Below are 23,835 nucleotides of genomic sequence, written 5' to 3'. Positions count from 1 at the left end.
TTATTTTAAAAAATGACCAACTGTTAAAAATATGTACTAATATTTTAATAACAAACTCTTTGTCTAGAAGTGTCTATAAGGTTTAAAAATGCTCCAGCTTTTAAACTAGATAACCAAGTTTCCAAATGCACCAGAATGTTACTTTGTGCATATTGTTGCTTTTATGTTGTTATGTTGTTTTTTCAAGCTATATTTTTAATTGTTGTACAGTACTGGACTAATAATTGGAAGTGCAGTTAAAAAGAATGAATGGGACTGAAATGAAATACACAGCTGAAATAAGAAAAATTGAGAACAGTGCACAAATGAGCTGTTTAATAAATCAGCAAATAAGCACTTGGTTTTTAGAAAAAAATGTATTGTAAATTCTTACTTCAGCTTTTTTTATGACAGATAAACTAAATCAGATACATAGCTGAATGTCCACCTTTGATTTCTTTTAGGTTTGTAGCATATTTCTGTTAAACTATAAATATAAAGGGACAGGCCTATAGTTCTTCAAATGTTTCTTCATGGTCAAAAAAGTATAATTCCACAATAACTTTTCTTTAACAAGCCAAAATAAAACTACGTTCCAAATATAACACTTGACAAAAAACACCTTAAAACAGTTTCTTTTAAAATATTTTTATTTTATATACATAGTACACATTTGTATTGCAGAGTCTAATTAGGATAGTATGTCCATAACCCAAGGTGTCTTACAGTTTATGATAGTTTTCTTGAATTAGTCTTGAAGACATAGCTGAAGACACAACACCTTTGCATATTTTCCATTTTATAAAGGTAGTAAAGATGCTCAAATGCCAAACAACAGTTGACCCAGTAAATTTCTGTGCTTTTTTAGTTTAGATAACTGCGAAGTAATTTTATAGATGTAATGCAGGAGCAGACATGTTCAGCAGACATGAGCAGTGTGATCAAACACTTGAGCAAAACAAATGGCCGAGTGTTAAGTTACATTTATATATTTAGACTAGACAAAAAACATTAAGCAAAACTGTAGCTGCCTTACAAAGTCAGAACAATTTGTTAATGAACAATGTCATGGATTTGAAAGATGCTCCAAAGCACACTGTTTGGCTACTGGAAATTTTAAGAAATAAAGACTGATTTCAAATACTTGCTAACTCATTCCAGATCCTATCTCTTTCCAATTCAACTTCTGTTTATTTAGTAATTTAAAAAAGATTCCTTTCAGTGCTGCACAGATTATCAAGATCCAAAGCAAAAACAAAATTATAATAAAGAAAAAAATATTCAGTATGCACTGACTGATTTGTATTATCTTTAATCCTCTTAATTATGCAATATTAAAAATAAACTATCTTTTATCAAACTTTGCATATGAAAATGTTACAGTTTTCAGACTATTTCGAACTATAGGGTGCGACATATATTCAGGGTTAAATAAATAAATACCAATGATTTCTTATTTTAGATAATTACTGCATGAGTACATTTGTAAATGTAACAGAAGATAAATACAGAAAGGAAGAAAAAAATAAAACCAAAAAATATACATGCTCTCTGTTAAATAGTTAAAACTAGTGTTCTAGTGTTTCCCTATGGAAATACTTTGGCAAATGGCGGATAGTCTTGAACATGCACAAAACACTACATTCATTACTGTTCCTCTGTATAGGAACTGCTGAGGGATTACCTACGTTTTACCCTATATCAATATATGACATTACTGTATATATTTTTGAGAATGTGTATTGTTTAATCTTTTATATAGGTTTCTTTAATAAAATCTTGGATTAAAACACTGTATATTATTATCATCACAGTGTTGAAGGCAACATAAAGTCAGTTTGTGCTAACATTCATTATGTGATTTGTAATGGGGAGAATGCCAGCATGCCATCATTCCACTTTAGCTCAATATCAGAAGAAAACATAGGCACAATTACTGTAGTTATACCAAATTGGAGGTGAGTCACTTGATTTTAATCCTACAATACCTTTCTAAATATATGGATCCCCTGACTCAGCCTGTATTAAGTAGGGGAACTTGGCACAGCTAACTTTCAAATCAGAATCTTGGGCCTTTCCCTTTTATATTCCATAATAAAGTAAACATTCCAGACAGCAATAACAACAAAAAATGAACACAGTCTGCAGCCAAGATGACTCTTTACAAACAAAATGGGTTTGGAAATTGTTACATGTTGTTACATTTTCTATTAAACTAACAAGGTGTATACCTGGGTTAGTCAAATTCTGAAATAGTTTTTGAAGCCAATAAACTGACATTCTTCTAATGCTCATTTCTAATTCAACCAATCTTCTTGCATAATGGCTTGTAAAAATATGAACAAGAATGAACCTGGTCCATGATGTCTATGGTTTCTAATGGAATGGTTTATATAAGAAACATAACACCCTAAAACAACTGAATATATTGTTCTCAGTAACTGCTGAGCATTCAAAATCTGATGAAGGGTGTCATAAAATGTCAAAACCTGACAAACAGCAGACTGGTGGACACTTTTTTATGTTTGAGGAAGTGGTTACTTTATTATGGAAAATCAGTTACCCATATAAATACACACGAGCATGCTGCCAGACAAGCAAACCCTGTCTTCCCTGAAAAGATATTGAGTTTGTACAGCCTTAACAGTTCGGGGCTTTACAAATGAACATATATGCAGTAGTCCATTCTATTAAAGATAGTAGACATGCCATTATTTATTAAGAGACAAAGACTGCATTCCCCTTGGTATAGCTGCTGCAGCTTCCTTTGCTGAAAAGAAGAAAGAAAGAAAGAATGTAAATATAGAAAAATACATACAAGACAGGATTGCAAATAACCATCAATATAGGCTGTAGTTAGTATTTGCAATATTCTGTTTCACTATTGCAGAGGGCACAGATTGCAGTTCAAAAGATACAGCATTGAATCAAAATAGTCACACAGCTTTCTGTAAAATCTGAACAACATCTAAAACTGGAAAAAAGTTGTAGATATAATCAAAACTAGGAATGTGAGAAACACATTAGGAATTTTATATCCAGCCCTGAAAGAATACATACAAGGCTACATCAAATAATACACTTTTTAAAAAATGTAGTACTGTGCAAAAATCTTAAGAATGCCAAAGGTAATTTTTAAAGCTAGTTTATTTGGGCAGTAGGTGTTTATTTCCTCATTAAAATACAATATTACAGACAATACACAAATACTGTATATGGAAGCTTATTCCCGCTACTCAAAAAAAAAAAAAGCTTTATTTTGTAAAACTGTTAAAATTATTTCACAATATTATTGTTATTTTGCAAAGATACTGCTTGCTTCTGCTGTTATCGTTGTGCACTACTGACAGAGATATTAACTTGCAAGCAAGTGGTAAAAGCTAACAAAAGTTACGGGTAGGCATTTACTTTTAGCACTGGCAGAGTGGAAGTGCAGTGCTAGCATTCCTGCATCACAGCACCATCATCTGTGTGGAATTTGCACATTCTCCTAGTGCAGTAGTGGATTGATTGGTATCAGTGAGTGTGCTTAACTGCACATGATTAACTATTTTTGCTTAAAATGTGTCTGTAATACATCTCAGTTAAGAAAGTACATTTAGTTCATCATCCTTCATGTGTTGTGATGTAAATAACATCCATTTCCTTTTTGCATCTCCATTCTAAGTCCCTGAAGATTCAAGTTACAAACGCTAGCTGCTTGGCCATCAGATCATACGGTTTCAAAATATCTATTTTCAAATAACTGGATTAAAACTAAAATATACTTTATTTATAGGTGTTTGTTACTAGATTGCACAAAGTACGCTCTTTTCTGATTGGCTGTGTGGTTGAGCCCTGCAAATAACCGGCATACTGTTGACCACATTTGCTTCTTGCCTTCCACTCAGTGCTGCTGTGATAATCACTGGCTCCCAGTGACCCTGCACTGGGCAGATTAAATTCACCTCTTAATACTGTATACTTATAAGGGCTGTTGAGTTTCTGTTAATTGGTTGCATGCTATGTACATGCTTAACCTCTTCCTCAAAAGCTGTCACTAGACAGTCGGAGCATGTGTGTACACTATGTAATTACTGAACTCAGCAATCAATGTCTTTGTGCAATAACTGAATACGTTTGCAAAATAATGCAATTCTTTTGTGTAACAACGCAATGATTATAGCAAAATAACCCAAGATTTTTTTTTCTGAGTGTTGGAATAAGCTTTCGTACAAATAAATATTTATACAACAAAAAATAAGACATAATGTCTTGTGTCTGTAAAATAAGTGCGTATTTTGTGTGGCCTACTTTAGAATGCATAACTTGGTACACTGTTGTATAACTTTTTCAAGTTGTGTGCTAATTTTTACCAACCTTCATGCAGGTATTTACAGAAATTATCCTCTGGAATTTACCTGCTTTTTTGTACATTCCCTGGACAAGTAATCTCACAACGCTTCAAATATGCTGAGGTTGGGGACTCTGAACTGGCTACTCTAACATATGTTTTTGATCTAGAGATGTATGCCCTATGTAAGTCGTAATTGTGTTTACAGTGTCGCTTTTGTGCAGGAAAACTGCATTTTCACCAAAACTCAGTTTCTAAAGGTGCAGCAAGATTAATTACTTTATATTTCTGAACAGTCATCATTCAATTGATACAGACCAGGGACCTCATGTACAAACGGTGTGTACGCACAAAAATGTTGTGTAAGCCCATTTCCATGCTCAAATCATGATGTATAAAACCTAAACTTGGCGTAAAGCCATGCACATTTTCACGGTGGCTAAATGCTTGGCGTATGCACAGTGGCATAGCTAGGGGAGGCAAGGGGGGACATCTGTCCCCGGGCGCAGCATCCAGGGGGCGCCAAATTCCATTCCCCATTGCATTTTGGCAAACAGGAGGGGGCGCAAAATCTTCAGTTGTCCCCAGGCGCTGAAAACCCTAGCTACGCCTCTGCGTATGCAAGTTCTCCGCTCTGTTTTGCAAACTGGCAGCACCCAGCGTCAAAGCAGTGCTACTGTTCCATTGTGACTTCCCTTTCTTTTTTAGATCCACATTCCTGACGCGGCTTTATAAATACACAGAAATTAACTGCATATTGTTTATTAGTTTAATGCATCTGATTGTAATTAACCTGTAACAATATAATGGTCCACAAAATGGCCAAACCATTCCAAATACCATAGCTGCTTTAGCGTTGTTACTCTCACTGCACTTTCTTCTTCTTCTTCTTTCAGCTGTTCCCTTTAGGGGTTGCCACAGCGGATCATCTTTTTCCATATTACTCTCACTGCACCACTCGGAATATTTAAATCACTGTATCTGAGTGGGGAATCACAGCTCTACAGCAGCTAATTGGAAAGAGATTATCGTTATACAGCATCAAGCACACGCTGCCTCGGCCATACTGTCTATTGAACTGCTCTCATATGGCAAACACTTCAGAGCCCTTCCTCGCGGTTCAGAAACAGTTTCATCCCAAGTACTATAAATGCACTCAATCAGTCCATCAAGTGCTCCTTGTAGAATGCTTTGTACTTATAAGTACAATTACCTCACTGTAAACTTGCGATACAGTTATAATATTGCACAACCTGAGCCACTTTATAAAGCGCGTATTTACATATGATGACGATATCATTTTTAAGATGAAATGCAGCAAAATATGTTTATTATACAGATAAAACTAACTTCATTTAAATAATTAAATATGTCAGGACATGGTGCAGCAGTGCTAGTGAGGAGCTGGTGCTTCGTTCACGGATTGTCCTGCCTCGCGCTGTATTCTTGCTGGGACTGGCGCGACACTGGAAGTATAGAATAATTAAACATGTACTACGAAGATATTTCAATGTTCCATAAAAGTTTTGAAGAATCTGCGTTCTAAGCTTACAGATGGCTTAATGTCTATTACAGAGCTGATTGTGTGGCGATTGGGTATTTAGAGAAAGAAAAGTAAGGACAGGAATTGGGGGTTAGTACGTTTGAAAGAGACAGTACTGCTGCAATAAATTATTTCATCAAAAGTCGTGCACAGCGCAGCAAGCATCTTGTGTGAGGCAGGAACAATCACTGCACCACCATGTTCCCATGTTTAATAACATGCTTTAACTCCTATCATCATGAAAATTATATCAAGTATACATCTCAGTATTTTAATTACTCAGAGAGCTGTAATATCACGAATGTAATGGTTTCTGTGTCCTGTCGGAGGAAGAGAAAGCCCATTTAAGAAGCAGGTAGTGATTCACACACATAGAGCACATAGAAGATCAAATACAAAACAAAGCATTTAACGTGCTACTTTAGTTACGATGGGATTTGAGAAACTAGTAAATTGAACAATTTTAAGATGAAGTTTATGATGTTCTACTTTAATGACAAAATAAACTACGTGATTAAAGTGGAAATTTCGAGATTAAAGTTGACATTTTGTACTTTTTTCCCATTGTGTGCCTATTTTTTTTCTCTGTACCCTAATAAGCTTTCATTTGACACTCAGACTGTGGGCTACAACTCGCCTTTTCACGGCGACTTTTGATATCTGATAACTTCTTTTTTATTTCGGGCACTGTGTAACTTTGTGAACTTGAACTTTCGAGTCTGCGGTGGGTTGGCACCCTGCCCAGGATTGGTTCCTGCCTTGTGCACTGTGTTGGCTGGGATAGGCTCCAGCAGACCCCCGCGACCCTGTGTTCGGATTCAGTGGGTTGGAAAATGGATGGATGGATGGAGCTTTCGAGTTTCTCAAACACTATGTCACTTGATCAACTTCCTTTTGTTGTTTATACCACTGTTTAAACCAACAAATAGTATGTTTTTCCTTGTCTCCACTTGGTATTCTCTGAAATTCTTTTATTTCCCCCCATGCTTTTGCCATTGCCTTTTCACAGAACACTGAGCTTAAGGGCTATTTATATTGATTTGCATATTCAAAGAGGTGTAATTCTGGGAGGAGTTTGGGGAGTGGCAGCAGGCGCGTGTATGTACGTTACTTTTTACACTGACCGGGATTTATGGTGTGGAAGAATGTGGAAGTTGGCGAACGCACAGATTTATGCATCTGGGTTTTTTTGTGTGTATGCACATTTCCGATTTTGTCCTTACGCCATGTTTTAGTGTGAATTCTATGCATGGCGTTGTGCATGAGGCCTCAGATCTCCAGCACCACTAACTAAAATAACTAAATTGTGAATTTCCCATTGGGATTAATAAAGTATCTATCTATCTATCTATCTATCTATCTATCTATCTATCTATCTATCTATCTATCTATCTATCTATCTATCTATCTATCTATCTATCTATCTATCTATCTATCTATCTAAAAAGCACTCCCAGACAAAGAGACAGCTGCCATTGTGCTTTAAAGAAGGCTGCAGGCACAAATTATTGTACTTCTTACCAAATCTTCTCCTTACATACTGGCATCATTGTGAACCAAAAATTTGACGTATTGTTTCATAAGATATTCAACCTCTAGGTGCTGTTACTTGCTCCTTGAACTTCCTCTTAACTGCATTCCTTTTCTGCTTGTTGCATTACTGCAAGAATGGTTCTTGGCCATGACACAACCTGTAAGACCATTTCTTTTAAGATTTTGGTATATGATCAAAGTGTGTACTTTGGTGCTGGACATTGAGCAAGTACTTGTGATGCTTGGGTTGCCCACAGTTGGGATCATCACCCCTTGAACAAGGGCATCGATAGTCATGACCAGGATGTTTAGGGCAATGAGGAAACCCAATAAAAAAGGGTGGTGGAAATCGAATAGCATAAAAAAGAAATGCGGTGCATATCTCTCTATTATAAACAAAAATCTTGAAAGGAGACGAGACACTTTCAAGTCCCGCGAGACAAGATGCGGCACAACAGCAGGAGCAGCAAGCCAGCAGCTGATCAAGCAAAGAGGAGGTAAAAAAAGGTAAAAAAAAAAAACTATTTGTTTCCCATTATATCATTGTTTAAGAGGGGGTTTCAGAGGAGCGACTGCTTCTCCTTGGGGTGTGTTCAGCACCCCTCTTCACAATGCGAGCAGAAGAAACATGAAGTGGCTAGCGCGTAGCGAAGGCTTGGGGGTGGGGGTTGGTGTGCAAAGTGAACAAGGAGCGAAGCCCAAAGGTCTTATTTAAACAAATACATAATTTACATAAAATACAAGTGCATTTTCTCAGTAGGAGTAAAATCACTTCATAAATAATCCAAACCAAGGGAATATAAAAAAACCCAATAAAATCTGAGTAATAAAATTGGGTGCATTTCTGGCTGTTCTAAGCTTTTGTGCCAATCTGAGGGTTGCGTTTGGGGGAACTCCCTATCAAGACTGTGGGTTTGATCATAAATCACATTAATTGGGTGTGCACAGAACACAAATATTCATTTCTTGCCACTTGTATATATGGTTTGATCAACATTAATTTATTCCAGTGTGGCCAAATGTTATTTGCGAGATAAAAAGTAGCTTTGAGTCCAAGTCACGTGCTAGGCTTGGTCTGATTGACTGGTATTTAAGAGAGCTGTTACATTTGCATATACTATATATGTGTATTTAATTATACATTTTTTATTTGTTTTTAATGCGTAATTTATGTGTTTTGTTGTTTTTAGCTAATCTTATTTTTTTCAAAAATATAAAAAAATGACAGTGTGGGGAACAGCTCAGACACAGACAGGTAGACATCGTTTGAATCACCACACACGTTTATTTACAACTATTATTTACAATTATGCCACACACAACCCAGTGCTGCAGCACCAATCACCCCAAAGTCCTGGCTTCTCCAAATGCCTTTTTCTCTCTTCTGGCCACCGCCACTCCTCTCCTCCGAGCTCCATCCACTTCCACCCGACTCCAGCCATCGAATGGAGGGAGGCGGCCCCTTTCAAACTCACCCGAACGTGCTCCAGGTGCCTCCCGATAACCTTCTGCCAGCACTCTCAGGTGTGGCGGAAGTGCCGGCTGTGCAGCCGGAGGCACTCCAGGTGTCCCTGGTCTATTTCCCCCCAGCACTTCCGGGTGTGGCGGAAGTGCTGAGGGCCAGAGCTCCACAGGCATTGAGGCGCCCCCTGGCGGGGACCACGGGCCCCTATAGGGTTGAGCTTCCAAGCTCTGTTCCCGTGGTCCCCATACCATCCAGGGCGGCTGCCCTCTCGTGGTCTGGAGGAGGCATAGTCCCTCTTCTGGTCCTTCCGGATGTCCCGGCTGGGTACCACCCCCAGCTGCTCACCACAATAGTTAATTTTATCGTCTATTGTTCCCAAAGTCAATTGTTTCAAGGCTGCACTATATTACAGCATTTGTTCTATTTATCACTTTAATCTGAATTTTTTTGTATTGTACAAATGTTGCAGTTCATTCATTAGCCCATGTAAAAGTCCAATTATGGAGTTTTGTGCAATAGCTCAAGAGAGAATTGTATCCATTTTTTCCTCTTGCTAATATATATCACACATAAACATACAAATGAGCCATGATAAAAATGATTTGAGCCTGACATATTAGGGGAACACCAGTAAAAACAACCATCTTTTAACATAATCCCCATTAATACTAATACTGTTACAATACTCGCAAACGTTTTCTGTGCAACTCAAACAAAACATTTTATCTTGCTTATGCAACTAACTGTGTGGATGACATGATGTACCATGGAGTTAGCCCTTATAACTAGAAATAGGTAGTAACATGGAGCCAGGGTGGGAATAGCATCACTTGGAATATACAGGTTTAAGAGCAGCTTTTGCACCCTGTGCATTATGAGTGGGAATATTGTCATGAAACAGTAGGTGGATGGTTGACAGCTTTTCTCACATGGCTCCTTGACAGGCTGCTACAAATATGAAGGCAAGTTAGCACTATACTGTCCAGTCACATGGAACTTTTGAGGAAGGAAGGGTGAATAATATGGCTGCACGGCACCTTTGTTATAAATGTGTTGAGAAGAACTCTCTCTTACCTTTCCTCTCTTCCTCTTTCTTCCGTGCTGCTTCTTCCCTCTGTTTACGAATGATTGCTAGTCGCGCAAGGTCTGCTTTTGCTTGTTCTGTTTTACCTGCTAAATGCATCTTCATGTACCGTTCTTTAGCTTTCTGCTTTTCAATTTCTTCCCTGAAACACAATAAATCTTCAGAATAATTACAATATTTATATTGCATGAAATCCAGACACATAAAACATAACTTATAGTACTTATTCACCAATGCAAATTTCCCAACATTAAGAAGGCATGTGATGCACAAATGGAATTGTTTTTAAAGGACAAGTGTTTGAAACAAGCAAATAAAATGGCTATATGTCCAGAAATTTCCTAGACAAGTATTTTCTGTTACATAGTCATCCAAACATATGAGAATATAAGGAGAAATGCTCATTTTACTTTTATATTAAACATTTGTTTTGTTATTAAAAAGTCTGAAAATAATAAAATGACCCAAAAATCAATATTTTTCAGAAGCTAACGTAATTTCTATTCATCACCCTACAACTGCAGTAAATACAGCATAAGCTTAAAGTTTAAGAAAAAACTCTTCTAAATACAAATCTTATTTCTGTTTAGCAGCAATACAAATTCTAATATAAAGAGCTGGCTTGTCAAATTGACTCTAAACAAATTTACATCTGAACACAACTCCACCAAAGAAATTTTGTGAACACCCTTACCTTTCCCTTCTGGTAAGCTGCCGAGGTCCTTCTACCTCTAGCTGGGATACCTTCTTGGATTTCTGTGCAACTCTATTAGGGTTTTCTATATCTATAAGCCCCTCAACTCCCTTTCTTTTTTGCTGGAGGAAGAAAACAATGCAATTGAAGAAAAAGAATTTACTAAGACTGCCTTATATTGATCTAAAGAGGAAAAAGCCTAATGATGTCAAAATCTGTGCCCAATAAAATTTAAACTTCATATGAATCAATCACAGTGCTACCAAGACTAGTAATAGTGCTTACACAGATTAATAAAAGTCAGCTATTTAGGCCAGTAGAGGCTTTCAGAATTAAAATACCATATAATAAAAAACAAAAATAAAAATGTAATCTGCAGAGTCTACACAGAAAATCTTTAATAATGTAACATATACTCATACTTAAAAAATTAGACTTTTTACAATTTTTTCTACTGATATTAAACTAAGTATTTTTCAGTTTTTAGGGCATTGGAAAATCCCATACTCATCCTTGTCCTCCTGCCCAGCTTGAATTCCACCTAATAAGTGTAATGAGCCTCTTTTTACCAGGGTTATCCTCAGTGATGAATTGAACATGAATGTCAGAGCAGATTGTTCCCCCTTGGTGCATCAAGCATGATCATTGAGCACAAACATCACAGTGCGAGAGAGGGGGTAGAAGATCATTGCCGGCGTGGCTCGTGACACAATGTGACACACTACCATTACAAACAAAAGTAGCTGTTGTTCCATGTCATAATGGACATGTGCATCTCATGTGTAACATACAGTACTTTCAGGGCAGGTCTGATTGAACACATATAGAGCAGTATTGTGGGAAGAGGATATGGGCTCTGTTTTGGATACTTGCATACATTCCAGCTGCAGTTGTTTCTTTCATTTAAATCAATACAGAAGGAAGGGTTCAAATTAAAATTAAGCGTTAGACAAGGACCTCATTCTAACCAATTTTGGTAAAATCAGTTGGTTTATTTGAAATGTGTCACATGAACAATGCTCTTCTTGAAAATGAAGGTTAATGCAAAACTTAAGCAGAATTTCCTAACTTGAAGAATAACAAAAATATGTATCTGCTGTGTACACAATAGTGTAAATTGCCATTATGTGCAAAAAAATTAATGAAGGCCACAGAAAACCCAAGGAAGAATTCCAAGATAGAACTTCTAAAAATAGAAACCGGAACAGATTTTCACACTACTGAACATCACAAATATCACAATCTGTTAGATTTTACCTGGTATTCTTCGTCATCACTCTCTTCTGAGCCCGAGTGAGGGCTTTTTGGTTCAGCCTGCTCATCCCTTTCCACTTCGTCATCTTCCACCTGTAGGTCAGTAAAAGACCAAGTCAGAGCTCTAAAGCCACCTCTGTAAAACAAAAATAATCTGTACATCATATCTGTGCTTCTATTTGCAAATTCAACCTGAATCCAAGTAGTGAATTAGGTTAACTTTCAAAGTATTTCAAAAATATAATGTTTTGTTAATCCAAGACTGGATAACTGTAAAAACAGGTTGGATTACCCTCTTCAAATGCACTTTAGATCTGATCCCAAAATTTAAGTAAATGAAACATTCTTTCAGTAAATGTTCTCTTTTTTTAGGGTTGGCATGTTGTTACTGAGTACTGGCACTTCCTAACACTGTCTGAATTGCAACAAATTGAGAAAACAAATCTGATTTTATGTGAGCAAGTATACGGCTGGGACAAAGGCACCCTGTGATGGACTGAAATTCTGTCACAGAGGGAGAAACTTAGCAAACTTATAAACCTTATAGTAAGAATAGCACCTAACAGCATGAACAGATGCCAAAGTAAAGAATAGTCATACCGGCATAATGGCAAATAAAGACAGTAGATCAGAAAATACAGTATTACACATATTGAGAAACATTGTCCATGCTAAAATAATGTGGGGCTACAGAATACAAAACACATCAGATTGGCACAGGCTGAATTTAAAAAAATAATATTCAGAGAAAAGATTGGCAAGTTTTTACAGTACATTTCTTAGGAAATAATCAGTCAAAATGTCACCTTGCTCTTTTCTTTTTCTGCTTTTATCTGGGCGTCTATTTCTTCAGGACTGGTGTAGGTTCTCATGCGACCTTTGTGCCCCCCTTTCTTTGCTGTAAAACAAAGTAAGCAAAAATGAAAATAAAACCAGAACAGACTCTTGCACTCCACAACTCTGTAACATAAAATGATGAAGGTTTTGTAAAATAATGGAAGGACAGAAATGCAAAAGAAAATGCTAATGCTGGTTATTGTCTGAAAATGAAAAGTGATTTGGCTAAGGTGCTGTACAAGTAGACAGTGTACTGTATATTGCTCTTCCCACTAACTGATTATATGGTCCATTGTGTTCGATGTATTGCTGCATTTGCTTTCTGTTTTTATTAATTTACAACTTTGTTATTGGCTAAAAACTTAACAGTCATCACAGATTAATTTACAGTCAATATCATTTTAATTGTTTCCTATGGTATTTATGAACTATTGTCTGTTAATAATGACCCTATAAAACTATAAACATTGCCTTTAATAATGATGACTTATTTGAACATACCACATGTCTAGGTCTAGTTACTTCAATGCATTTGACTCCACAGCCAAATCAAAACCGTATATAGGCATATGACATCTAAATGCTAACTGCAATAACTATACAGTTCAACCAGTGGCTCTTCAGGGAGCCAGAGCTCAGTAAATCCAATGACATCCTCATCTTCATATTTAGTCTCCGAAATTCTGCCTTTCCAATTTCCAGCACAGCCTGCAACATTCTGAAAGATGGAAATATTGCAAGATGAGTCCGGTGTGTGAGCTCAGGAAACCCATCACTTGAAGCTTTTATCTATTGTGAGAGCCTAGAAGTCCAGAAATGTCTACTGCTTTGTTTCCAATCATAATGATAAAGAGTAAGAACCTTTCTAGGGGCTTCATTTCTACATGAAGGAAGGAGTTGCGGGACTATGCTAGAAGACATTGAAGCTGCTGTTGAAAAAGGCACTTTAATCTCCATTTTGAATAGCCTACTCTGCCAGCTTTGCTTAATTGTTGATTGAAGGAACAATCATTTGTAGGATATACACACTTACATTTTCTTTCTTTATATATTATATCTATATACAGTATCTTTCTTGCCAAATTACATATTTTGTTGACAATTAAAGTAAAAAATATTTTGCTGTTGAAGTTCTTTACTAAAACAATGTAATTTTAATTTACAGTTATGATTTGCTTAACTAAAAAATGTAAAAAAAATTAGAGAGTAAATACTGTATAGCATTTGCAAAAGTCTGGGCACCCCAACCAGTCAATACTTAGTATCAGCCAAGTGGGCAAAAAAAAATCACAGCTTGCAGATCTTTTTTGTAACTATCTAGGAGTCTTTGAATTGTGGATTTAGAAGTTTTACCCCCAATTTCCCGTCAGATAGCTTCCAGCTTTGAGAAATTCTTGGGCTGTCTTGTGTGAACTCCACGTTCAAAATCTACCCATAGATCTTCAACGATGTTTAAATCTGGGGACTGCAAGGGCCATTCCAAAGCTTTAACCCTCTGTTTTTTGTAGTAGTTTTCAAAGTGTGTTTTGGATTGCTGCCTTCTTGTAGAAGCCACCCTTTTTTCAGGCTTCAGTTTCCTGATTGACTGTCTGGCATTCTTTTTGAAGATTGCTGGAAAGTTAATGGAATTCATTCTTCAGTCCCACACAACTCCAAAGCATAACAGATGTAGCCTAATCTTCTTAACAGTTGACAAGTTGTTCTTTTCTTCGATTGTAGCTCCTTTCTTTTTCCAAACAAACCTTTTGTGGCTTGGCTAAAGTTTTCGATTTTACCTTTATCTGTCCACAGCACTTGCTCCCAAAATGCCTCTGCCTTATGCAGATATTGTTTTGCATACTTAAAACATTGTTTTTGTGATTAGACTGCAGGTAAGGTATCCTTCTGATAGCTTTTCCATGAAAGGCACGTCCGACTTAGTCACACTGCACAGTACAGCAGTGCACAACCCCTCTTTCTTCAGCTAAACCAGCCTGTAGGACCCTCACAGTCATACGGGGGTTTAGGTTTGCCTTCCTGCACAGTATATAAGCTGTTCTGTCTGTCAGTTTTCTTAGTCTTACAGATCTTGTCTTGACCTCAATGGTTCTTCTTAAAAGAACACTCAAAAATTATTTCTTTTTGTACGTTATTTAATTCATGTACTTTGTAGTGATGGATGAGAAAAATAATTACGCTTATGTTTTCATGGAGAATGGACAGAAAAAGTTTATTATAATATTATTATACATACTATACTATAGGGCGGCACGGTGGCGCAGTGGGTAGCGCTGCTGCCTCGCAGTTGGGAGATCTGGGGACCTGGGTTCGATTCCCGGGTCCTCCCTGCGTGGAGTTTGCATGTTCTCCCCGTGTCTGCGTGGGTTTCCTCCGGGCGCTCCGGTTTCCTCCCACAGTCCAAAGACATGCAGGTTAGGTGGATTGGCGATTCTAAATTGGCCCTAGTGTGTGCTTGGTGTGTGGGTGTGTTTGTGTGTGTCCTGCGGTGGGTTGGCACCCTGCCCAGGATTGTTTCCTGCCTTGTGCCCTGTGTTGGCTGGGATTGGCTCCAGCAGACCCCCGTGACCCTGTGTTCGGATTCAGCGGGTTGGACAATGGATGGATGGATACTATACTATATTATATTTAGTTTATTATTATGAAAGAAGCCAATAGCGACCAGTGCTATACAACAGCAAACGATGTGAAAAACATCCATGGAAAAACAAGAAAAATCACACATTACTTGTGTCGTATAATCCACATCAGTCAGCCAGTTGTACACTCATAATGTGCAAAATGCATGCTGTTTAGATAATAGCAATAATAATATTAATCAAAGCACAACATAAACAGAAAATACAAGTCATGGGAGTGACTCTTCCCCTCATTCATTAGACAAGAGTTCTATGTTGAATTCAAAAATGTAGAGTTCTATCATGACCACGAAAAAGATAGAACTCTACATTTTTGAATTCAAGATAGAACTCTTGACTTATGAATGAGGGGAAGAGTCACTCACATGACAATATTTTAGTAAACAATGCATGTGCTTTGCATGTTTTGAGAATACAGTACAATAGGACAAGTGGATTATGTGATATAAGTAACAATATTTTTTTTCCCCCACATCGTTTGCTACGGTACATTATTAGTCACTCTTGGCTTCTATTACATTTTCTGCTTGAAAAAAATAATCTGAAAGGGTGCCCAAACTTCTACAAAAGCTACATTTACACTTTTATTTTTATATATTTTTCACTTCATCAAAGAAAAATGCCACTATTTTAATCTGTTTGCTGTTGAAGTTCTATTTGCTATTTTTTACTTCAAATGTGAACAATATTGTTCGACCAGTGTGTCAAACTTTTGCTGAAAACTACATATAAATAGTAACCACAAGGGGATGTCACTGACCCCAAAAGACACAATTACACCCAACACATTCACATTGCACAGTATAGTACCTTTATTATATGGACAATCATAGCCCTAAGTATAGTCACCACAACCACAACTCTCGGTTTTTCAACTATTCAGATTCAGATTTATCTTAATACCAGGAATACCATTGACCTACCGCTCTTGAAATGAATGCTGGTAAGAGTAAAGCATTAAAAGTATCAATTAGATCGTAGGTGAGCATATTCCAGGTAATTTTGGGAACAAGCCTTTTGCAAACCCAGGCCAGGGCACAGGTCAAACACAAGACGAACACACACACCCCACGTCCAACATGGCGTCGCCAAATCACCTGACCTACCTACCGTATATGTGCAGGAAACCGGAGCACCCAGCAGAAACTCGCAAACACGAGGAGAACATGCAAACTCCACACATAATAATAATAATACATTTTTTTTATATAGCACCTTTCCCATGCTCAAGGTGCTTCACAGAGTCTTAGAAAAAAACAGCAGGGTATATGTAACATTGGATACAAATGTTTTCCTGAATAGAACAATGAAACAGATAACAAAGCATTAAATAGAATAAAGGACAATAAACCAGAGTAAAATACTAAATTCAATACTAAAAGAAAAACCTAACAAATAACCGAATTTGTGATATAACAGACACACAAATTATCCTGAGCACCTGGACAGAGAGGTAAACTGAAAGAAAGGGCAGAATGTTAAGTTAAAAGCCTTCCTAAATAGATGAGCTTTAAGATGTTTTTTAAAAGAATGAATGGTGTCAGCTGATCTAATTAATTTTGGGATGTCATTCCAAAGTCTGGGTACTATGGAGCTGAAGTGTGAGGCACAACAAGATTACCAGAATCAGAGGACCTTAGTAGGCGAACAGCAGCATAGTGATTTAGAAGGTCACTGATGTAGTCCGGTGCAAGGCCATTTAAAGTTTTGTAGGTTATTAATAGAATTTTATCGATAGATAGATATTTTATTAATCCGAAGGGGAAATTCACATACTCCAGCAGCAGCATACTGATACCAAAAAAAAAATTAAAGACTAATGAAAATGCAGGTAAAAACAGACAATAACTTTGAATAATGTTAACGTTTACCCCCCCGGGTGGAATTGAAGAGTCGCATAGTTTGGGGGAGGAACGATCTCCTCAGTCTGTCAGTGGAGCAGGACAGTGACAGCAGTCTGTCGCTGAAGCTGCTCCTCTGTCTGGAGATGACACTGTTTAGTGGATGCAGTGGATTCTCCATAATTGATAGGAGCCTGCTGAGCGCCCATCGCTCTGCCATGTACGTCAAACTGTCCAGCTCCATGCCTACAATAGAGCCTGCTTTCCTCACCAGTTTGTCCAGGCGTAAGGCATCCTTCTTCTTAATGCTGCCTCCCCAGCACACCAACGTGTAGAAGAGGGTGCTCGCCACAACCGTATGATAGAACATCTGCAGCATCTTATTGAATATGTTAAAGGACGCCAGTCTTCTAAGGAAGTATAGCCGAGTTGTATTGGAAGTCCAATGTAAATAGGCTGAACAGGACCGGAGAAAGTACAGTCCCCTGCGGCGCTCCTTTGTTGCTGACCACAATGTCAGACCTGCAGTTCCCAAGATGCACATACTGAGGTCTGTTTGTAAGATAGTCCACGATCCATGTCACTAGGTATGAATCTACTCCCATCTATGTCAGCTTGTCCCTAAGGAGCAGAGGTTGGATGGTGATGAAGGCGCTAGAGAAGTCTACAAACATAATTCTTACAGCACCACTGCCTCTGTCCAAGTGGGAGAGTGATCGGTGTAGCATATAGATGATAGCATCCTCCGCTCCCACCTTCTCCTGGTATGCGAATTGTAGAGGGTCGAGGGCGTGGCGTACCTGTGGCCTCAGGTGGTGAATTATATTCAATCCTGTAAGACACAGGAAGCTGTGATGGCGAACCAGGATGGGTGTGATGTGCTCACTGTTGCTGGTTAGTGTAAAGACTCTTGCAGCAGAGCTTCGTATAAGCTGGAGCTGTGATATAAGATTAGAAGGGGCACCTGCCAGCAGTGAGTTACAATAATCGATGTGGGATGTGACAAAAGCATGGACAAGTTTCTCAGCATTAGAAAAGGAGAGGAAAGAGCGAACACGGGATATGTTACGGAGGTGAAAATAAGACAGTTTCTTAATGTGATTTATGTGGGCAGAATAAGAAAGGGAGGAGTCAAAAATGACACCAAGGTTCCTTGCATCAGAAGAAGGTCTGATGAGATCATTGTCAAGAGTGACTGGGAAGGAGGTTATTTTCTTAAGTAGCGCTTTAGTGCCAATTTGCAGGAGTTCAGTTTTGTTGCAATTTAATTTTAAAGAGTTCTGCTCCATTCAGGTTTTAATTTCACTGAGGCAAGTTGTGAGCTGAGGAAACTCTGATGAAGTTGCACTTTTGGCATTGAAATGGAGTTGAGTGTCATCTGCATAAAAATGATAACCCAGTTCATAGCTACAAACAATATGGCCAAGGGGAAGCATATAAATACAGAAGAGAAGAGGGCCGAGGACAGAGCCATGAGGAACTCCTTGTGTGACTGGCGCTGAGCTGGATCTGCTGTTGCCAAGACTAACAAACTCTTGCCTATCAGTCAGATAGGACTTGAACCACTAGAGGGCAGTGCCAGAGATACCCAGCATGTTCTCCATTCTGGACAGTAGAATGTCATGTCTGACAATGTCAAATGCTGCACTGAGGTCTAACAGAATTAATATGCTGGTTTGTCCAGAGTCTGCTGCCATATGCAAATCATTGGTTATCCAAAGAAGAGCAGTTACACAGCTGTGCTGCGCCCTGAAACCAGACTGATAGGGTTCCATCAAATTATTAGAGGTTAAGTAATTGGTGAGCTGGGAGGCTACAACGCGCTCAAGAACTTTTGACAGAAAAGATAAGTTGGAAATAGGCTGAAAATTGTTATCACCGTCACCATCAAGACCAGACTTTTTTAACAAGGGGGTTACAGAAGAAATTTTAAAAGTGGCTGGCACAAACCCAGTGTCGAGGGATGTATTGATTATTGTCGTAACAGTCGGGATTATGGCATGAAGGCAGGATTTAAGAAGTGTGGTGGGGATGGGGTCCAGTACACAAGTAGTTGGCCTCATCTTACAAAGCAGGTCATTAACAAATGCCGATGTGACTGGTGAAAATTTAGAAAAGGAGCTGAATGGAGTGGGAAGACAGGGAATGGTCTAAAGGGATGATGGATTTATGTTAGTTGAATTATTTAGATCTTTAATTTTATTGCGGATAAAGTGGAGGAATTTTTCACAGACTTTAGTAGAGGAGGTAATTGGGCCAGATGCAGGTTGAAATAATTTATTAACTACAGAGAACAAAACTCTTCGAGTTATCATGGCCACTTTCTATTATTCTGCCATAATGTGTGATCTTGGCTGCAGTAAGTGCATCCCTGTAAGCCCTTTGATGGTCAGAGAAAGCCTGGTTGTAAACAGTGAGGCCAGTCTTACATGACATTCTCTCAAGGCGTCGGCCAGTTGCTTTCATAGATCGTAGCTCTGAATTATACCATGGAGCTGAATGCTTAAAAGAAACCTCCTTATGTTTTAAAGGAACTGTTTTATCGAGTGCTGAATGAAGGGCTGAGTAATAGTGGTCAACAAGACTATCTAGTGTTGATGGAATTGGTGAAGACAGAAAAAGATCAGAAATGGATCCAGCAAGAACAGAGCGACAGATATTTTTAAGGTTTCAGAAAGAAATTTGACGTTTACAGGTAAGAGGAGGGAAAGGTAATGAGACAGTGAAAAGCACTGCCAAATCAGTGCTGTGTTGGCAACAGATAATCCAAATGTGCAGATCAGGTCCAGTATATGACCACCAGAGTGGGTGGGAAAATCAACATGCTGCACCAGGTCAAAACAGTCCAGTAAGGATAGGAATTTATTTCTCAATTTACATGTAGTAATGTCAATATGGATGTTGAAATCGCCAAGAAGAATGACTCTCTGGAAAAGTGAAATTAAGTGTTAATAATTCAGTCAGACCAGATAAAAAAAGATGCATTGTATTTCGGGGGACAATTGACAACAATAAGTGAGACAGGACCGGATTTTGTTATTAGCTTAAGAGCCAGACGCTCCAAAGACAATGGACCGTCAAAAGAGTTCTTTTGGTGTTTAAGTTCGATCTAGCAATTACTGCGAGTCCTCCGCCTTGTCTTGAGCTGCGAGGCTCCATGAAGTGAATGTATCGGGTGGAGTCACATCCGTGACAGATGTAAAGTCATTTGGTTTTTGCCAAGTTTCTATTAAGTCAAGGTTTGAGTCTGTAATAAATTTTGATAGCACCAGTGCTTTGCCATTAAAAGATCCATCCATCCATTTTCCAACCCGCTGAATCCGAACACAGCTCCAGCCAACACAGGGCACAAGGCAGGAAACAATCCTGGGCAGGGTGCCAACCCACCGCAGGCCATTAAAAGATTTTGAGTTAAAAAATGCAATATTAGCTGATGTGGGTTCGTTGTGCACAGATCCATGGCCAGAGTTTATTTTAACATTTTGCAGATTTGGCACACTGACACTCCTATTTCCAAAGCCATGAGTAGGAATGGCATATTCCTGAGCACCTGCCGGTGAACTTTTCATTAGCAGCCCGGCTGTGGCGGCGACCTGACCCACGATGTAAATATTTCGGGTGCTGCACAATACCATTGTCTTTTAGGACATTCCAGTCTGACCATTTGCTCTGGACAAACTGTTTAATATGAAGGAGTTTGTCACAAGAGTATTTTAGCATAGTAGAGAGCAATACTTATCTAATAGTAGCAGAGAAGCAGCACAGTACAGCGGAGAAGGTGAGATGGGAGGATGGGGTGGCGCAGATGAGCGGCAAGCAGCAAAAAAAGCATAGTAGGAGATGCACATGAAGATACCAAAATTCGGAGGTTCCAACATACAGCCACATACATACAGTGCATCCGGAAAGTATTCACAGCGCATCACTTTTTCCACATTTTGTTATGTTACAGCCTTATTCCAAAATAGATTAAATTAATTTTTTTCCTCAGAATTCTACACACAACACCCCATAATGACAACGTGAAAAAAGTTTACTTGAGGTTTTTGAAAATTTGTTAAAAATAAAAAAATTGAGAAAGCACATGTACATAAGTATTCACAGCCTTTGCCATGAAGCTCAAAATCGAGCTCAGGTGCATCCTGTTTCCCCTGATCATCCTTGAGATGTTTCTGCAGCTTAATTGGAGTCCACCTGTGGTAAATTCAGTTGATTGGACATGATTTGGAAAGGCACACACCTGTCTATATAAGGTCCCACAGTTGACAGTTCATGTCAGAGCACAAACCAAGCGTGAAGTCAAATTAATTGTCTGTAGACCTCCGAGACAGGATTATCTCGAGGCACAAATCTGGAGAAGGTTACAGAAAAATTTCTGCTGCTTTGAAGGTCCCAATGAGCACAGTGGCTTCCATCATCCATAAGTGGAAGAAGTTCGAAACCACCAGGACTCTTCCTAGAGCTGGCCGGCCATCTAAACTGAGCGATCGGGGGAGAAGGGCCTTAGTCAGGGAGGTGACCAAGAACCCGATGGTCACTCTGTCAGAGCTCCAGAGGTCCTCTGTGGAGAGAGGAGAATCTTCCAGAAGGACAACCATCTCTGCAGCAATCCACCAATCAGGCCTGTATGGTAGAGTGGCCAGACGGAAGCCACTCCTTAGTAAAAGGCACATGGCAGCCCGCCTGGAGTTTGCCAAAAGGCACCTTAAGGACTCTCAGACCATGAGAAAGAAAATTCTCTGGTCTGATGAGACAAAGATTGAACACTTTGGTGTGAATGCCAGGCATCATGTTTGGAGGAAACCAGGCACCGCTCATCACCAGGCCAATACCATCCCTACAGTGAAGCATGGTGGTGGCAGCATCATGCTGTGGAGATGTTTTTCAGCGGCAGGGACTGGGAGACTAGTCAGGATAAAGGGAAAGATGACTGCAGCAATGTACAGAGACATCCTGGATGAAAACCTGCTCCAGAGCGCTCTTGACCTCAGACTGGAGCGATGGTTCAACTTTCAGCAGGACAACGACCCTAAGCACACAGCCAAGATATCAAAGGAGTGGCTTCAGGACAACTCTGTGAATGTCCTTGAGTGGCCCAGCCAGAGCCCAGACTTGAATCTGATTGAACATCTCTGGAGAGATCTTAAAATGGCTGTGCACCGACACTTCCCATCCAACCTGATGGAGCTTGAGAGGTGCTGCAAAGAGGAATGGGCGAAACTGGCCAAGGATAGGTGTGCCCAGCTTGTGGCATCATATTCAAAAAGGCTTGAGGCTGTAATTGCTGCCAAAGGTGCATCGACAAGTATTGAGCAAAGGCTGTGAATACTTATGTACATGGGATTTCTCAGTTTTTTTATTTTTAATAAATTTGCAAAAACCTCAAGTAAACTTTTTTCACGTTGTCATTATGGGGTGTTGTGTGTAGAATTCTGAGGAAAAAAAATGAATTTAATCCATTTTGGAATAAGGCTGTAACATAACAAAATGTGGAAAAAGTGATGCGCTGTGAATACTTTCCGGATGCACTGTATAACGCTGGGTACCCGGGACGCGAAACCCGTTCTTCTTACTGCGAGGAAACAGCACTACCACAGCGCCACCGTGATGTGTTCCTCAGAAATATAAATATGCATGAATGACAAAGATGCCACGCTCGGGGTGCTTTTACAAAAATGATAATCATGCACAACTATATAAAAGAAATTCCTACCGTTAAAAGGAATAAATGAGTCACTTGTGGTGATAAGGAGTAGTTATCCAGCCACCTTGTGTAACATTTTTACGACTACTCAGCACATCGAGATTCCTGTACGATCGGATTTAAGTTACAGTGTTAAATATTATTATATTAAAATAAAGAATAATTAGAATTGTGGAGGAAATCTAAGCTTTAAATGTGGATATTCAATGTATATCTACAGAGTAGCCTTGCCATCCTAACTCTGACTTCATCCTTTCCAAATATTCAACACTGCACATAACATACGCATTTTAATAATGGCACAAGTGACAACTGTTTAAATCTGACATAAGAAGATCTAAGTACTCTATGGATTTCGTTTATACGCTGTATTCGTAGCTTCTTAACTTTTAAACGTTAACAAATCAGTTTCCCCACAAAAACACGTGATAATAAAATCCGAATATTTTGTAATAATGTAAATAACGATTTATATACTGTTCATTATAGAAGGCACACAAATATCTAACTTACCTCCCTTAGGCATGCTGATGTTTTACAATTACAAACCCCAAAGCTGTCCAGAAGTGATCAATTATTTATGAAAACATGGACTGTACAAAAGAGCACTGTCAAGTACCAAATCGAAACAGCTGACAGGGTGAGACAGATTAGCTGCCTCTGCGTTCCCCTAACTATTACGAAAACGACACGGTAAAAGAAGTATGTAATAACAAATTAAATGTTTGTTTATATTTTTTGAACGCAGCGATATAAAAACCGAACACTTTTGCCTGCATATTTTAAGATCCGATACACATTTGTTTTCAGAAAACTATCTAAGCATTGTACAAGTCAACTATACCTGATGCAACTTCCTTGAAACATTCCGCGCATACGCAACGTGATTGGCTGCCATCTAGAAGGACCCAGGCGTATACCTCTTTTTCGTC

At 38.7% G+C, this 23,835-nt stretch overlaps 1 protein-coding gene across 2 annotated transcripts; it reads right to left on the bottom strand.

Moving 5' to 3' along the window:
- Positions 1-611: 611 nt before the first annotated feature.
- On the bottom strand, positions 612-23,824 carry pdap1b (pdgfa associated protein 1b). Of its 2 annotated transcripts, none has more exons than XM_028814414.2 (6): positions 23,748-23,824; positions 12,692-12,783; positions 11,889-11,978; positions 10,632-10,753; positions 9,928-10,079; positions 612-2,749 (listed from the first exon to the last, which is right to left on the bottom strand). In XM_028814414.2, exons 2-6 carry the CDS (start codon positions 12,755-12,757, stop codon positions 2,691-2,693), a joined length of 489 nt encoding a protein of 162 aa, XP_028670247.1. In that variant the 5' UTR covers positions 12,758-12,783; positions 23,748-23,824; the 3' UTR covers positions 612-2,690. The 2 variants fall into 2 exon arrangements, with proteins under 2 accessions (XP_028670247.1, XP_028670246.1); XM_028814413.2 differs by lacking the exon at positions 23,748-23,824 and adding an exon at positions 23,417-23,589.
- Positions 23,825-23,835: the final 11 nt, after the last annotated feature.

This window comes from Erpetoichthys calabaricus, chromosome 11, assembly GCF_900747795.2.
Source record: "Erpetoichthys calabaricus chromosome 11, fErpCal1.3, whole genome shotgun sequence".
In the NCBI taxonomy this organism is placed as follows: domain Eukaryota; kingdom Metazoa; phylum Chordata; class Cladistia; order Polypteriformes; family Polypteridae; genus Erpetoichthys; species Erpetoichthys calabaricus.
The sequence above is the reverse complement of the archived record's forward strand: the minus strand, read 5'-3'. Positions and strand labels throughout refer to the sequence as shown.

Excerpts from the sequence above, each read along its gene's own strand:
- pdap1b (XM_028814413.2), bottom strand. Across the intron at positions 11,979-12,691 it reads CAGAAAAAGAAAAGAGCAAG|GTGGAAGATGACGAAGTGGA; the intron begins GTGACATTTTGA and ends ACTGACCTACAG. Across the intron at positions 2,750-9,927 it reads GAAAGAGGAAGAGAGGAAAG|CAAAGGAAGCTGCAGCAGCT; the intron begins GTAAGAGAGAGT and ends TCTTCTTTTCAG.